Genomic DNA, 16,817 nt, shown 5'->3' on the forward strand with positions numbered 1-16,817 from the left:
AGTTTTGCTCTTGTTGCCCATGCAGGAGTGCAGTGTCGCAATCTGGGCTCACTGCAACCTCCGCCTCCCGGGTTCAAACAATTCTCCTGCCTCAGCCTCCCAAGTAGCTGGGATTACAGGCGCACCCCACCATGACTGGCTAACTTTCTTGTATTTTTAGTAGAAATGGGGTTTCATCATGTTAGCCAGGCTTGTCTCAAACTCCTGACCTCAGGGGATCCACCCATCTCAGCTTCTCAAAGTGCTGGGATTTCAGGCGTCAGCCACTGCGCCTGGCCCTGAGGGTTTCAAAGTAAGTATTATGGAGTAGGTCATGTCTCTTTTCATGCCCCTTCACTCCCACATCCTAATCTCCATAAATATCCTTCAAGATTTTACTCAGTTTCTTTTTGGCTCCCTCAGATAAAACACCATTTCATCTTTCACCTATTTGTGGCCCAAAGTTGCATTTACTTCTCTGACTGGTTTCTTCCCTTATCTAGTCCTCTCGTCAGTGATTTCACATCTCCCCAAGAGCGCCAACACTGTTTCAAGGTCATACTTACCTCTCAAGCACTATATTTGTGTCATCTTTCTTGTAATCTGCAACCTTCCCCCAGGGTACGTCCTCTGAATGCTCAGGAAGGCCTAATTCACTGAAAACCTCTGTCCAAGTCAAGGCGGGGTGCCATGCAACACATATCCCTACTCTGGTTCATGTTATCTAATCTGTTTATTCAGCCAAGACTATCACTTCCTTCCTTCTCCCTAGACTGTTACTAACCCTACTCCCAACCATCTCATAGCTTAACATGTTGATTTTATCATTTTTCTGTTTCTTTCTGGAGAGATCTTAAGGGATCAACACAAGTAGAATAAATACAGGGAGTCGGGGAGCCGGAGGGACGGTAGAGGCAGCAGTGAAGATCAACTAATTCATGGCCTCCATTTATTGAGACCACAAATCCTGTAAAAGAGACCAAGTCTTTTAATGTCATGGGCCATGTTTGGCACAGAACTGGTCTCTAAATGTTCTACATCAACAAAGCAAATAGGAAAAAGAACAAAACCCAGAAGTTTCTAAAACTAAAAAAGGCTGCTAGTCACTGAAATTCCAGCAGATGGCAGCCATCTCTGTTCACCAATACTACGATTGTAAGCTACAGGAGCAAATTTTCTGTAACTGACATAGGAAAAGAGGAAATCACGTAGGCAGAGGACAAAAGTAGTTTTCTATCTTTTTAGAGAAAGGTATGTCTACATTTGTCCAAAAAACAGGATTTGTTTTCCAAAAGCTAAACACAATTGTCGTGTAGTTAAAAAAACATGAGTCATAAACAGCTGGATTACTATTCCAAAATGATTAGTTTTAAGAATTCAGGCAGTAAGCCAGTTATGGCAGCTTACCCCTGTAATCCCAGCACTTTGGGAGACCACAGCATGAGGATCGCTTGAGCCCAGGAGTTCCAGATCAGCCTCGGTAACCTAGTGAGACCTCATCTCTACAATAAACCAAAAACTGACACAGAAGGATCACTTGAGCCTAGGAGGTCATGGTTATAATAAGCTGTGATCGCATCCCTCCCACCTGGGTGACAGCAAAGACCTTGTCTCAAAAAAGAAGAAAACAGAATTCAGTTACTCAACTTTTCTGTTGCACTGGTAAAACTGTATTATTACCCTCTACTAATTCTGTGAAGATCAAATGAGGTAAGATCTATAATATGGTACATAGTATTTGGCAGTGCATACTGGTTCTTTCTACCCCATCCCTTTTTCTCATTTGCAATAACAGATACAAAGCAAACATTTCACTGGCTGTTTGTTATGCTATATTCTTTGAGAGTTTTTAGCTATAATTAGTCAAAGATCTATTAAAGATGAGATGTCTGGAGAGAAGTCAAAGTAGAGAGAGAAAAGGTTTGGATGCAAGTAGAGTTCTTAAAAGGACCCACACTTAAGGTTCATAGCATCTCCAAAGAGTCTTAGGACTCAAGGATTAAGCAGATAATGAAATAGCACACATAATAAATAACAACATAGTGACTAATAATAAAATTATTGTTTTTATCATTTTGGAGAGAGAAAATAGGGGAAAAATCACATTAACAGTCCGTGATGCCAAGCTCCTGAGGAGTAAAAGTTTCTCAGCTAAGAGGGATGCTCCCTTCAGTTTATCAGTATGAATAAAAAACATCTGCCCCTTTACCAGCAAGTCCTCTACTCAGAAAGAACCGACCCATGCAAGTCTGGGAGAATGAAGTTCAAGTGTGCAGGGCTGAAGCTTCCAAACACAGCCACTATTTTCTGTTGTACGTCTTCATCTCAATGGTGACATGGCCACTGACCAAGGAACTTGTGGCAGGAATACCAAGGTGAGGCAGCAACTGACGTCTGTGAACACTGTGTTCAAACAGTGGCTCAGAGCCTCTAGATTTATAGCTCTGCATGGTGGGCTTCTGCCTTCAACAACTCACTGGGCTTCATGAAGATGCCTTCCATGGCTTTCCAGTAGTTGTTCTGACTTGGCTGGGCCATGCCATGCACTTCTTTTTGCCCACTGATAGGTCGACCATATTGTTCTCCTGTGACAGACAGCAGTACCTCAGTGGAAGAGTGTTTGAACCGCACCTCACCATCTCTCACCCAGTAGGGTCCATTACAGAGCACTGTCCAGTCATCCAGATAATCACCTTCACCTTCCTCACCAAAAGCACTCACTTCCTGGAAAACACAGAAGATAGTAACATTAGCATGGCTGACAAGGGCTTGAAAAGGGGTGGGAGGGAATGGGAAGAAAAAGAAGGCCACCTGGAAATAAAAAATCAGAGGTGGCCAGGCATGGTGGCTCAGGCCTGTAATCCTAGCACTTTGGGAGGCTGAGGCAGAGATCCCTTGAGCCCAGGAGTTTGAGACCAGCCTGGGCAACACAGCGAAACCATATCCTGAAAAAACATAAAAGAAATTAGCTGGGTATGGTGGCACATGCCTATCATACCCAGCTACTACAGCTATCACCTGAGTTCGGGAGGTCGAGGCTGCAGTGAGCTGTGATCTTATCAATGTACTCCAGCTTGGATGACATAGCAAAAAAAGACACAAAGGATGTAAGAGAAAAAACATTCATTGCTATAAGATTATGGTCCATGGTTTCTATCTGAGTCATGGCATTAAAAAGAAAGAAAAAGATTATCGTCCAAACACTTATTTTACAATTCATACTATATTTGCCTTATATTTTCTATTACAGTGTTAAAATATTATGACTTTTTTCTTTTGAAGAGTTGGGATCTTGGCCGTACAGTGGCTCACACCTGTAATCTCAGCACTTTGGGAGGTCCAGGCGGGCAGATCACCTAAGGTCAGGAGTTCGAGACCAGCTTGGCCAACATGGTGAAACTCTGTGTCTACTAAAAATACAAAAGTTAGCTGGGCATGGTGGCAGGAGCCTGTAATCCCAGCTACTCAGGAGGCTGAGGCAGGGGAATCGCTTGAACCAGGAGGTGGAGGTTGCAGTGAGCCAAGATCGCACCATTGCACTCCAGCCTGGGTGACAAAAGTGAAACTTCATCTCAGAAAAAAAAAAAGTTGGGATCTTGCTCTGTTGCCCAGGCTGGAGTGCAGTGCCTCAAGTGATCTTATGGGCTCAGCTCCTGTGTAGCTACGACTACATGTATATACCACCACACCCTGGTAATTAAAAAAAATTTTGTAGGCAACTATGTTGCCTCAGCTGGTCTCAAACTGCTAGTCTTAAATGATTCTCCTCGCTTGGCCTTTCAAGGTGTTGGAATTATAGGTGTGAGTCACCATGCTGGCCTTAAAATACTTTATTTTCTTGAGAGAGCATCTTGCTCTGTTGTCCAGGCTGGAGTGCAGTGGCACAATCTTGGCACACTGCAACCTCCACCTCCCAGGTTCTAGTGATTCTCATGCCTCAGCCTTCAGAGTAGCTAGGATTATAGGCATGTGCTTCCGCACCCAGCTAATTTTTGTATTTTTTTAATAGAGATAGGGTTTCACCATGTTGATCAGGCTGATCTCAAACTCCCAGCCTCAAGTGATCCACCCGCCTCAGCCTCCCAAAGTGCTGGGATTACAGGCGTGAGCCACCACATTTGGCCCTTAAAATACTTTATATCCCTCATTATTTGACTTTAAATATTACTGCTTCGTTCCCTTAAGTAGCTTTTAAATGACCTGATGACAAGTTCAAAAGGGAATGGACTCTGGAGTCAGGCCAACCTTAAATCTCAACTTGATCTGTAAATCCTTTGAGCCTTTGTTTTCTCCTCTATAAAATGATCACAGTATCACCCGACAGAGCAACTGTGAGAATTAAATGAGATAGCAAATATTAACTGAGCAAAAACATAGCAAGTTCTCTATATCGGTTTTTTTTTTTTCTTTCTTTCTAAAAAGGCAGTGAAAGAGAAAGTTTTCTATATTCTACTCCTCATCTAAATCCGATTCTCCACAAGGCCAAATATTTGGTTTCTACACAATGGCAACTGAACAATTACTGGTTATTTCAGGGGGTGTGTGTGTGTGTGTGTGTGTGCGTGTGTGTGCGTGCGCATGCGCACGCGCACGCACTCTACTTGATAAAGCTGTTTCCCAGGAGGGTACCAGTATGTAATTCTGACACTGCTATGTTTGTATACTGGAACTGAACAAGTTCAATACATGAATGGCAGATCATGGGTAAGGTATCTTACTGTTGGAATGGGAATTTACAAATTAACACAGGGAGGAGGCTAGGATGATTTATGTGGTAATGGATTATAGCTAAAGACATCAGTAAGAACCCTAGCCAGGCACAGTGGGGCATGCCTGTATTCCCAGCTACTTAGGAGGTTGAGGCAGGCTCTAGTGTACTATGATCACATCTGTGAATAGCCACTGCACTCCAGTCTGGATAACACAGCAAGAGCCCATCTTAGAAAAAGGAAAAGAAAAAGAAACCTCATTTAACTTAGTATATATATAGTTACAGATGGCTACACATATAAATATTTATAGATATGTATATATACATGAGTAAGCATACACAGGTACAGCTCTTTTTTTTTTTTGAGACAGAGTCTTGCTCTGTCACCAGGCTGGAGTACAGTGGCACGATCTCGGCTCATTGCAACCTCTGTCTCCTAGGCTCAAGTGATTCCCGTGCCTCAGCCTCCTGAGTAGCTGGAACTACAGGTACGCACCACCAAGCCCAGCTAATTTTTTGTATTTTAACAGAGATGGGCTTTCACCATGGCCAGTATGGTCTTGATCTCCTGACCTCATGATCCACCTGCCTCAGCCTCCGAAAGTGCTGGGATTACAGGCATGAGCCACCACCCCTGGCCAGATAACAGTTCTTTATTCTGTCAAGTTAAGAGGGCCTAAAAGAAACATTATAAGGCCAGGCGCAGTGGCTCAAGCCTGTAATCCCAGCACTTTGGGAGGCCGAGGCGGGTGGATCATGAGGTCAAGAGATCGAGACCATCCTGGTCAACACGGTGAAACCCCGTCTCTACTANAAAAAAAAAAAAAAAAAAGCAGAGCCATTTCCCTAGGTCTACACAAAAGAGAATATCTACACTTGGAAAAGAAACAGTTAAGAACCAAGAAATCAAACCACCACCCACTGAGTAATGCAGGGCAGCAATGATCAATTAATACATTAAAAGCCACCTCACCTGGTTTCCAGAAAGAGGTGAAGTAAAGTGGTGACTATGGAGGTTTCGGCCAGTGTTGACATGTGTCAGCCGGATGGGCTGGCCACACTTGATGGGGGTTCCCCTCTCACACACTGTGGCGGTCTTCCCCCGTATCCTCCAGTAACTGTTGCTGTCGTCCACAGAGGTTACACCTGTCACTGACTGCTGCCCACTACCTGCAGTTAAGAAAAGAAAGCCAACTCTCTTTCTGTGCCATGGACAGCTTCTGTACTCAGAAACAGAAGCTCGAGTGTGCTCAAGACTCAGCTTCACCAGTAACCCACCACCATGGCCAAGGAAGACACTGCTGCTGGAGGTGTAATGGATATTAATACTGCTTTACAAGAGGTGCTGAAGACCACCCTCATCCATCAATGGCCTACTAGGTGGAATCTGCAAGGCTGCCAAAGCCTTAGACAAGAGCCAAGCCCATCTTTGTTTGCATCCAACTGTGACATAGTGAAGGACTGTGGCAAAGAATTTCAGGCCAAAGATGTCACTGTGTACTTCAAATCAAGAAATTAACAAATAAAAAATTTGGCACCCATTCCTCAAAAAAAAAAAAAGAAACATTACAGTAGCAGCAAGCTTAGATAAGGCCTAGAACTTGATTTTAATACCACTCTCCAATAAAAGGAAGCATAGTGCCTTGGAGAATTAGCTGATTCTAGTACTGGAGCAAGAAATAAACAAGATGAGCCTGTAGCATCTTTTGGTGCCAGAAAGTTAAGAAGTGCTTTAAAGTGTATGCACGTATACACACACACAAAATGGGATACTGTCAAATAGACACAAAGCCAGCTGAAAGAATTCCTAATACTCAAAGTTGGAACAATTTGAGCAAAAAAATGTAGTATTAGATTATAACAAAGTATAAACTATCCATGAGTTTATACTAATGTAAATAACTGAATAAATAAATAAACTGGGGAAAAGAGACAAATCCCCCATATGGAAAAATCCCAAATAAACTATGTAGATATTCCACTCTAAGGTAAAGAGAGCATAACTCTCCAGTCTGTAAGAGTGAAATGCACATAGTAACTTCCAAAAAGTGTATAGAAAGGGGGAAAATGAAAAGAGTAACTTTACAGGAGAAACCCAACCAACAAACACTACTTCAGCCAGGTAATCAAGGTCAACATCAATGGTCATAAATCATAAAGATAGTATATACCCCGATATGATGGGATAAAAATGGCACTTTACCTCTGTGATCTTCCTCCCAAATCCTTTATAAGACTAGTCTAATCATAAGAAAAACAGACAAATTCCAACTGAGGGGCATTCTACAATATACCTGACTACCACTCCTCAAAGCTGTCAAGGTCATCAAAAACTAGGGAAGTCTGAAAAACTGTCACACCCAAGAACAGCCTAATGAGATATGACAAGTATATGTAATGTACCTTGGAACAGAAAAAGAACATTAGGTAAAAACTAAGGGGCTGCGCACAGTGGCCTCACACCTGTAATCCCAGCACTTTGGGAGGCCAAGGTGGAGGGATCACGAGGTCAGGAGTTCGAGACCAGCATGGCCAATATGATGAAACTCCGTCTCTACTAAAAATGCAAAAATTGGTCGGGCGTGGTGATTCACGCCTGTAATCCCAGCACTTTGGGAGGCCGAGACGGGCGGATCACGAGGTCAGGAATTAGAGATGGGCCTGGCAAACACAGTGAAACCCTGTCTATACTAAAAAAATACAAAAAATTAGCCAGGCATGGTGGCGGATGCCTGTAATCCCAGCTACTCAGAGGCTGAGGCAGGAGAATCGCTTGAAACCGGAAGGCAGAGGTTGCAGTGAGCCGAGATTGCAACATTGCACTCCAGCCCTGGCTACAGTGCAAAACTCCGACTTAAATATACACACACACACACAGACACACACACACACACACACAAATCAGCCACGCATGGTGGCAGATGCCTGTAATCCCAGCTACTTGGGAGGCTGAGGCAGAATAGCTTGAACCCGGGAGGCAGAGGTTGAAGCAAATGGAGATCGTGCCACTGCACTCCAGCCTGGGACAGAGAGAAATTCTCTCTCAAAAAAAAGACACTAAGGCAATCAGAAAAAAACTGTGAACTTTAGTTAATAAAACTGTCTCAGTATTGCTTCATTAAACGTAGCAAATTTACCCTTCTAAGATAAGATGTTAATAGGGAAAACTGTATACAGGCAGTGGGGATAGGGAAGGAGTCATTAAGGGGTCAACATCCCCTGACAACTCAAGGCTTAAAACAGTGGCACAAGGCGGGGCGCAGTGGCTTAAGCCTGTAATCCCAGTACTTTGGGAGGCTGAGGTGGACAGATAGCTTGAGCTCAGGAGTTTGAGACCAGCCTGGGCAACAAGGCAAAATCCTGCATCTACAAAAGAAAACCCACAAAAATTAGCCGGACGTGGTGGCATAAGCCTGCAGTGGGGGCTGAGGTAGGAGAAGTGCTTAAGCCCAGGAAGCTAAGGCTGCAGTAAGCAAGATCACACCACTGTACTACAGCCTGGGTGACAGACCGAGACTCTGTGTTTAAAAAAAATAATGACACAATAGCAAATCCATTTTCCTAGTGTAACTAGTTAGCATCGTTAAAAAAAAAACTAACTGCAAGTTGGAAAACATTGGGTTTCTTTATTGTAGGATATCAGAACTTATGATATGCTAATGTATACCTAGTCTGACTATCCTTCCCATTTCTCCATTTAGTTTAGTTGTTGTCTCCACTGGACCAGAAACAATTTTCTTCACATTTATAAAACAGAGCCACCAGGCACAGTGGCTCAAGCTTGTAATCCCAACACTTTTGGAAGGCCGAGGTGGGTGGATCACCTGAGGTCATGAGTTCGAGACCAGCCTGACCATTATGGTGAAACCCTGTCTCTACTAAAAATACAAAACTTAGCTGGGCGTGGTGGCGCACGCCTGTAGTCCCAGCTACTCAGGAGGCCAAGACAGGAGAATTACTTGAACCTGGGAGGTGAGGTTGCACTGAGCAGAGATCATGCCACTACACTGCAGCCTGGGTGACCAAAAAAAAAAAAAAAAAAGCAGAGCCATTTCCCTAGGTCTACACAAAAGAGAATATCTACACTTGGAAAAGAAACAGTTAAGAACCAAGAAATCAAACCACCACCCACTGAGTAATGCAGGGCAGCAATGATCAATTAATACATTAAAAGCCACCTCACCTGGTTTCCAGAAAGAGGTGAAGTAAAGTGGTGACTATGGAGGTTTCGGCCAGTGTTGACATGTGTCAGCCGGATGGGCTGGCCACACTTGATGGGGGTTCCCCTCTCACACACTGTGGCGGTCTTCCCCCGTATCCTCCAGTAACTGTTGCTGTCGTCCACAGAGGTTACACCTGTCACTGACTGCTGCCCACTACCTGCAGTTAAGAAAAGAAAGCCAACTCTCTTTCTGTGCCATGGACAGCTTCTGTACTCAGAAACAGAAGCTCGAGTGTGCTCAAGACTCAGCTTCACCAGTAACCCACCACCATGGCCAAGGAAGACACTGCTGCTGGAGGTGTAATGGATATTAATACTGCTTTACAAGAGGTGCTGAAGACCACCCTCATCCATCAATGGCCTACTAGGTGGAATCTGCAAGGCTGCCAAAGCCTTAGACAAGAGCCAAGCCCATCTTTGTTTGCATCCAACTGTGACATAGTGAAGGACTGTGGCAAAGAATTTCAGGCCAAAGATGTCACTGTGTACTTCAAATCAAGAAATTAACAAATAAAAAATTTGGCACCCATTCCTCAAAAAAAAAAAAAAGGCAAGTGAGCTCAACCTCACCTTTCTTGCCTATGGCCAATATTGTACGCTGTGTCATAAAACAGGTAAGAAGGGGTGAGGAGTAAATGCCATGCTTGGCAATATTTTTTCTTCTACAACATTAAAATATTTATCTAAAAATATGAAATGTGTCCACATAATACTAGTTATTATATGATAAAGTATACTTAAGAGTATGTCATATGAGAAAATTCTGGCCTGGCGCGGTGGCTTATGCCTATAATCTCAGCACTTTGGGAGGCCAAGCTGGGCAGATCACAAGGTCAAGAAATCAAGACCATCCTGGCCAACATGGTGAAATCCCATCTCTAGTAAAAATAGAAAAATTAGCTGGGTGTGGTGGCACACACCTGTAGCCCCAACTACTCAGGAGGCTGAGGCAGGAGAATTACTTGAACCCAGGAGGCAGAGGTTGCAGTGAGCCAAGATCACGCCACTGCACTCCAGTCTGGCAACAGAGAAAGACTCCATCTCCAAAAAAAAAAAAAAAAAAAAGAAAATTCTAACAATTTGCATCAAAGGATATCAAAGGCACAAATGGCATGTGAGTTTTTGAGGCACAGGCAGTGCTAACCTGTACACACTAGCCTGGATAGCCCTTAATGTGTCCTATCATATAATTTTCATGTTTGTAATATTATTCATGTTCATTAACTATTACAATAAAATTTTTATTCACAAATAAAATGAGACTATTTTACGTTGCCAACTTTAATTCAAGCAGCCATTACAGCTCCCAACTCCCATGAGTGGTCAATTATTATAAAAGTATTCTTGTAGGTCTGGCACAGTGGCTCATGCCAATAATCCAAGCACTTGGGGAGGGGAAGGTAGGAGGATCCCTTGAGTCCAGGAGTTGGAGACCAGCCTCAGGAACATAGCAAGATCCAGTCTGTGTGTGTGTGTGTTTTGAGACAGATTCTCACCTAGCTAAATTTTTTTTGTATTTTTAGTAGAGATGGGGTTTCACCATGTTGGCCAGGCTGGTATTGAACTCTTGACCTCATGATCCACCTGCCTCGGCCTCCCAAAGTGCTTGGATTACAGGCAGGAGCCACTGCGCCCAGCCTATATACATACATTTTTTTTAAATTTTATTTTATACATAAAACTTTTGAGACAGTATCCCTCTGTCACCTAGGTTGGAGTGCAGTGGCACAATCACAGCTCACCACAGCCTTGACCTCCCAGGCTCAGGTGATCCTCCTACCCTAGCCTCCCAAGTAGCTGGGATTTTAGATGCCTGCCACCACACCCAGCTAATTTTTGTATTTTTTGTAGAGATGGAGTTTTGCCATGTTGCCTAGGCTGGTCTCGAACTCCTGGGCTCAATCGATCTGCCCAACTCAAAGTGCTAGAATGACAGGTGTGAGCCATTATACCAGGCCTAAAAAAAAAATAATATTGCTGGGTGTGGTGGCTCATGCCTGTAATCCAAGCACTTTGGAGGCCGAGGCGGGTGGATCGCCTGAGGTCGGGAGTTCAAGACCAGCATGACCAACATGGTGAAACCCCATCTTTAATTTAAAAAAAAAAAAAAGAGGCTGGGCACAATGGCCACCGTCATAATCCCAGCACTTTGGGAGGCTGAGGTGTGATGATTGCTTGAGCCCGGGAGGTCAAGACTGCAATGAGTCGTGATTTTGTCACTGCACTTTGGCCTGGGTAACAGAGTGAGAAAAAAAGTGTAGCTACAGGCTTTAAAAAAGGGGGGATGGGTGATATATAAATAATCACTGATAGCTAATGTGTATTACTAAAACTGCTCAGCATCACAGTGTGTGAGCACTTACATTTACTGGGTATCTGGCACTGACCTAAGTCCTTTGCTTGAATATTCTTATTTAACACCTACATCTATTTGCTGAGATAGGTATCATTTTTCCAGCATACCCAAGGTCACACAACTCTAAGAAACAAGGCAGCTGGGTGCAGTGGCTCACACCTGTAATCCCAGCACTTTGGGAGGCCAAGGTGGGAAGATCATGAGGTCAAGAGATCCAGACCATCCTGGCCAACATGGTGAAACCCCATCTCTACTAAAAATACAAAAGTTAGATGGGTGTCATGGCACACTGTAGTCCCAGCTACTCAAGAGGCTGAGGCAGGAGAATGCCTTGAAGCCAGGAGATGGAGGCTGTAGTGAGCCAAGACAGTGCCACTGTGTTCCACTGGTATAAGAGCAAGACTCTGTCTCAAAAAAAAAAAAAAAAAAAAAAAAAGAAACAAGGCTGGGGTTGAATGAACATAGGCAGTCCAACAACTCTAAAACTAGCAGTCTTAACCATTCTGCATCACATCCCACTAAAGTCATCTTTCTTCCAACAGCTTTAATTTGTCAGGTTTCCCCAAATGGGCTACTCTCATAAACTCCAGGGATACTCTTTCCTAGGCTTCATTCACTACCCAGGTCTTTGCAAGTGTCGGTATTTCCCAGATACTTTTCAATAGTTTTACCTATTCCTTCTAGAATTTGCCTTCAGTTCCATGGCCTTGCCTGACCACAGCCTTTTGATATTTCCCTTTTACCATGTATACCATTATACCTTGTGCCAGTTATATGGGTAAATGTAGCCAATTATCAGCTCCTTTCTACTGTCTTCTTCCACTCGGCTCTTGACTTTATATATTCTTCCAGAAAAGAAAAGGCAAACCAACTCTCCCTTCCTACTTCTGGTTACTGCCTTACAGCTCTCTGGGTCCTCACAGCCACACTTCACTAAACTGTGGTCTACATTTTGTCTCTTACGTTTTCTGCTTTCTATTCAACCCTTCACTTCCTTCTCCAAATCCTTATACCTTGGAATACTGAAAGTTCTATGCCTGGCTTTCATCTGTTTCTACCTCTTAAACAATTATTGAGGATCAGGACAAAAGCATTTGTTTTTGTGTTTTTGAGACAGAATCTTGCTCTGTCACCCAGGCTGGAGTGCAGTGGCACGATCTCAGCTCACTGCAACCTCCGCCTCCCAGGTTCTTGCAATTTTCCTGCCTCAGCCTCCCAAGTAGCTGGGACTACAGGCGCTCGCCACCACGCCCAGCTAATTTTTTGTATTTTAGTAGAGACAGGGTTTCAATGTGTTGCCCAGGCTGGTCTCCAACTCCTGAGCTCAGGCAATCTGCCAGCCTTGGCCCCCCAAAGAGCTGGGATTACAGGCGTGAGCCACCACACCCAGCCAGCATCTATATTTTTAACAAGTTTCTCAAGTTATTCAAATTGATGCCAGATTGAGAACCACAGTTCATCCTGGGCAATTTCATGTAGTACCCTGACATCTTCAACCACAGTCTATACAAGATGTTGTATTTAATGTTGTATCTCAGGCTCAGCACAGATCCCTTTTCTGAGCTCCAGACTGAACCTGGTTCTCAAATCTGGCTGCCCATCAGAACCACCTGGCCGGGCGCGGTGGCTCATACCTGTAATCCCAGCACTTTGGGAGGTCAAGGCAGGCAGATCACGAGGTCAAGAGATCGAGACCATCCTGATCAACATGGTGAAACCCTGTCTCACTAAAAATACAAAAAAAAAAAAAAAAATTAGCTGGGTGTGGCGGCACATGCCGGTAATCCCAGCTACTTGGGAGGCTGAGGCAAGAGAATCGCTTGAACCTGGGATGGGGACGTTGCAATGAGCCGAGATCACACCACTGTACTCCAGCCTAGTGAGAGAGTGAGACTCCGTCTCAGAAAAAAAAAAAAAAACCATCTGAAGAGCTTTTTAAACCTACAGATCCCTTCTGCCAAGCCTCTCTCCACCGCCACTCTAATTCAGTAGATCCAAAGTAGGAAACCGAAACAAATTTTAAAATAAGCCTAACAACATGGTAGTCTTCACTGAATGAGTGCTAGGATTATTAAGACATCCCAGTGATGACAACTCAGGTCCTTGCCTAGTCTAACTTATCAGATAAGTTTTGGGAATCATAAACCACAGACTAGCACGCCTGAGAGAACTCTCCTCCCTCAGCAAACAGCATCATTGGTCATCCAAGACAGAAATCTACTAATTATTCTTAGATGCCTCTCACATCTCACTAGCTGACCTTCATTCTTTATTTTGTTATTTTTTTTTAAGTTTATCTTCTTTTTCAGACAGATAAGACTTTTTTTTGGTCTGTTTTTATTGTCTTGTAATTTGCTTGAATGACTATCACTACTGAGTGTCCTGTATGTAGTACAATTCTAGCCATATAGTAGGAACTCATAAGACCTATGCTTGATGAATGAATCCACATAAAATTTATTCCTAAACATTTTAATTTCAAATGCTAAAAATAACTGGTTTTCACTGGGCGCAGTGACTCACACTGGTAATCCCAGCACTTTGGGAGGCCGAGGCGGGTGGATCACCAGAGGTCAGGAGTTCGAGACCAGCCTCGCCAACATGGCGAAACCCTGTCTCTACTAAAAACACAAAAATTAGCCAGGCGTGGTGGCACGTGCCTGTAGTCCCAGCTACTCGAGAGGCTGAGGCAGGAGAATCACGTGAACCCGGGAGGCAGAGGTTGCAGTGAGCTGAGATCAGGCCACTGCACTCCAGCCCAGGTGACAGAGTCTCTTTTTTTGAGACTCCTTCTCAAAAAAAAAAAGCATTTTTCTCTGCAATTCTTGTCACTGCTCCAAGTTCATTACAAGAAGGAGGTTAAGATTTGGGTATAAGGGGACCAAAAGATACAAATTGAAAAGCAAGTGTAAGATGCAAAAGAGCTGGAAGACAAAGGGTTGTAGTCAAAGAGTGAGCTCTTGGAGTTTTAAAGTTTCAGATACAGTACTTTCCGTAAATTTAAAATTTCAGACACAGCACTTACTGTAATTTTCTTGTTTGTCTCTAAAGCAGGCTTTGAACCTGGATAGATTTGGATAGAACCCCGACTTTGTCATTTGTGATCTGCAAGGCTTTGAATAAATGATTTAATTTCTTTGCGTCTGTTTCCTCAACTGTGAAATGAGGAAAACAATCGTATCACCTTACAGGAAAGTTAATAATCGGAAAAAGAACACAGGTAACGTGCCTGGCCGGTAGCTTAGCAAATATTAAGTGGTGTTGCGATTAAGATGCTTTAGAACAACTCAGTTCTCCGACTCTCTAGACCTGAGGAACCTTCCCAGGGAACCCCTAACCTTCCCAGACCACACCCTCAAATTTTCTGTAGGCCCCGCCCCTCCAGAGCCTCCCAGGCCTCCCCAGCCCACCCAAGACCGGTCCCCAGCATTACCTGACCCATAGCGCACATCGTGGGAGTGCAGTCGGACGTTGTGGCGCGTATTGAGTAGCTTCACCACGGAGCCGCAAGTAACGACAGCCAGACTGGACGCTCCCACAGCGCTCCACAAACCCCCCAACAACAGTAGCGGTACCACAGCCATCCTAGCTGTATTGCGGAGCCCCAAATCTTCGAAGAAAACTCGGCCCCTCCCCGGAACCGGAAGCTGAAGGCGAAACCACGAAGAGAAGGAAGTGAAGAAGCCCGAGTCTGATCTTTATGGTTTATTTTGCTAGAGCGGCCGGAGAAACCGGCTGGGCCTGGTTCCTTAAGAAACTCTCGCTCTGTCCCGGGTGCCCTGTGACAGCTGCCGTCCTAAGCCGCTTCGGCTAGCTTTCGCGCCCCCAGAACGAAACCCCCCCAAGAGCTGCAGAGAGAACAAGAAATGCCCCGCCCACTCCCAGTGACAGGGAGCCGGAAATGACGTAGCACGTTGACGCAGCAGCGGCAGCGGTGGCGGCGGAGGGGCCGTGCGGTGTCTCCGTACTATCCTTTCCCAGTCTCGGTTCGACGACTCCATTTTCCTCGGTGGGGGCTTAGCGCACCGGAGGAGCGGCCGGCTTCAGGCAGGTAAAGTTCCGACTAGAGAGCGTGTTTCTCGCATTGGTCAGGTGGGGAACCAGGCTTCTAGGGCCTGGTCCCGTAAGGGAAGAGACTGTGGGGAGCCGTATGCGGGAAGAAGGGGGGGCCTGGCCTTCCTTGCTCTATGGGGGGAAGGGGAGGAAAGCGGTTGCTCAGAGTCTCAAAGCTTTTCCCAGCCCAGTAACACCTGGAACCCGTGAATTGGGTGGCATGTTGAAGCAACAGGCTTCCTGGCATCCCGTCCTTCCCTCCGCAGCTTTTTAAAACTGGGCCACGGGAAAGCACTGGGGATGGAAGGGACTGGGGCTTATGAGCAGGGATCAGGTGATCGAGTTGTTTGTTCTGGGGATATGAATGCTATGGAGCTTTCAGCAGTTCGGCCATCAGGCTAGAGGGCGATGCCAAATTCCAGCTCTTTACATATTGCTGAATAATATAAATGGAACTTTTTGTAGATGGTTGCATCCTTCATTCATTTCTAAAGGGCGAAGGTCGTGTAGAAGTACCTGAAGCCCATTCATTCTCCGTACATTCATCTCCTCAAACGTTTGCCAGACGCCTATCATGAACATCAAAATGACTTATTAGGTCAAAATTGTATTGTCTAGTTTCAGCCTTTCTCCTCAGGCACTCCTTTGAGCCAGCTGGAGAAATCCATTTCCTTGGGTTGTTACACGAACTGATGCTTATTTCAGAGACCTAAGCTCTCTAAAAATACTTCCACGGAAATTCACTGTAATATCAGAAGTAACAAGGGTGTGTGAAGCTACATCATTAATGAACATTAGGGAGTGTAAACGATATTGAATTTGATTAATTTGGAAAAATGTCTGGTTCCACTGTTTGTCTGAAAGTTACCGGTTTGTAAGTCTCCTGTGTTTTGATTACAAAAGCATGACTACTCTTCCATCAGCTGTGAATTTAGGGCCCTTTTCCATGAGTAGTGTCCCTTTCACCAGTACAAGTCCATTATTATTCACTTGACTTGTGTGGCTGCTAGACTGGATTAGCATAGCCTGAGACTCTAAGAGGTTTTAACTTCATCAAGAGATTAATTACATCAGAAAGTGGTGCAGTCTGGAGAGGCTTAGTCGAATTTTACAGTTCTCCTTCTGAAAGCCTCTCTAGTATGGTGGAAACATATGATCTTTGTAGGCAAATACATTTGCCTTTGCTTCTATAGTCTTGATCTTAATAAATGGCACTACTATCAATCTTGCCTATAATCCTTGGCTTCCTTCCTTTCCACTATTTCCCAATGCAATCAGTCACCAAATCCTGTCTCTCCATAAAACTGGTTCCTATCAGCATACAAATTATGTTCTGGTATCCCTCACATTCCTCTCCAACTAATGTGCTAATTTTTAAAATTTCCATTCATAGATTTCTACCTTTACAAAGCGACTCAGCTTTCTTACTGTTCATTTTACACCAATCTGGTTTCTCTTCTGCCCACTCCATTTTTTTTTTTTTTTTTTTTTTTTTT

At 44.3% G+C, this 16,817-nt stretch overlaps 2 protein-coding genes across 5 annotated transcripts in view; one reads left to right on the plus strand and one right to left on the minus strand.

Moving 5' to 3' along the window:
• Positions 1-2,022: 2,022 nt before the first annotated feature.
• SDF2 (stromal cell derived factor 2) lies at positions 2,023-15,146 on the minus strand. The gene is made up of 3 exons (XM_017542111.2): positions 14,702-15,146; positions 8,874-9,070; positions 2,023-2,703 (listed from the first exon to the last, which is right to left on the minus strand). Exons 1-3 carry the CDS (start codon positions 14,850-14,852, stop codon positions 2,416-2,418), a joined length of 636 nt encoding a protein of 211 aa, XP_017397600.1. The 5' UTR covers positions 14,853-15,146; the 3' UTR covers positions 2,023-2,415.
• Positions 15,147-15,169: 23 nt separating this feature from the next.
• SUPT6H (SPT6 homolog, histone chaperone and transcription elongation factor) overlaps positions 15,170-16,817 on the plus strand; it is a 40,411-nt gene continuing 38,763 nt past the window's right edge. Inside the window, exon 1 of one of the 4 annotated variants that reach the window (XM_017542103.2) lies at positions 15,170-15,319. The gene's annotated coding sequence lies outside the window, so the exon portion shown is untranslated. The remainder of the gene's footprint in view (positions 15,320-16,817) is intronic. The other 3 variants (XM_037743291.1, XM_017542105.2, XM_037743292.1) reach the window with 3 other exon arrangements.

Source organism: Cebus imitator, unplaced genomic scaffold (assembly GCF_001604975.1).
Source record: "Cebus imitator isolate Cc_AM_T3 unplaced genomic scaffold, Cebus_imitator-1.0 Scaffold140, whole genome shotgun sequence".
Classification (NCBI taxonomy): Eukaryota; Metazoa; Chordata; class Mammalia; order Primates; family Cebidae; genus Cebus; species Cebus imitator.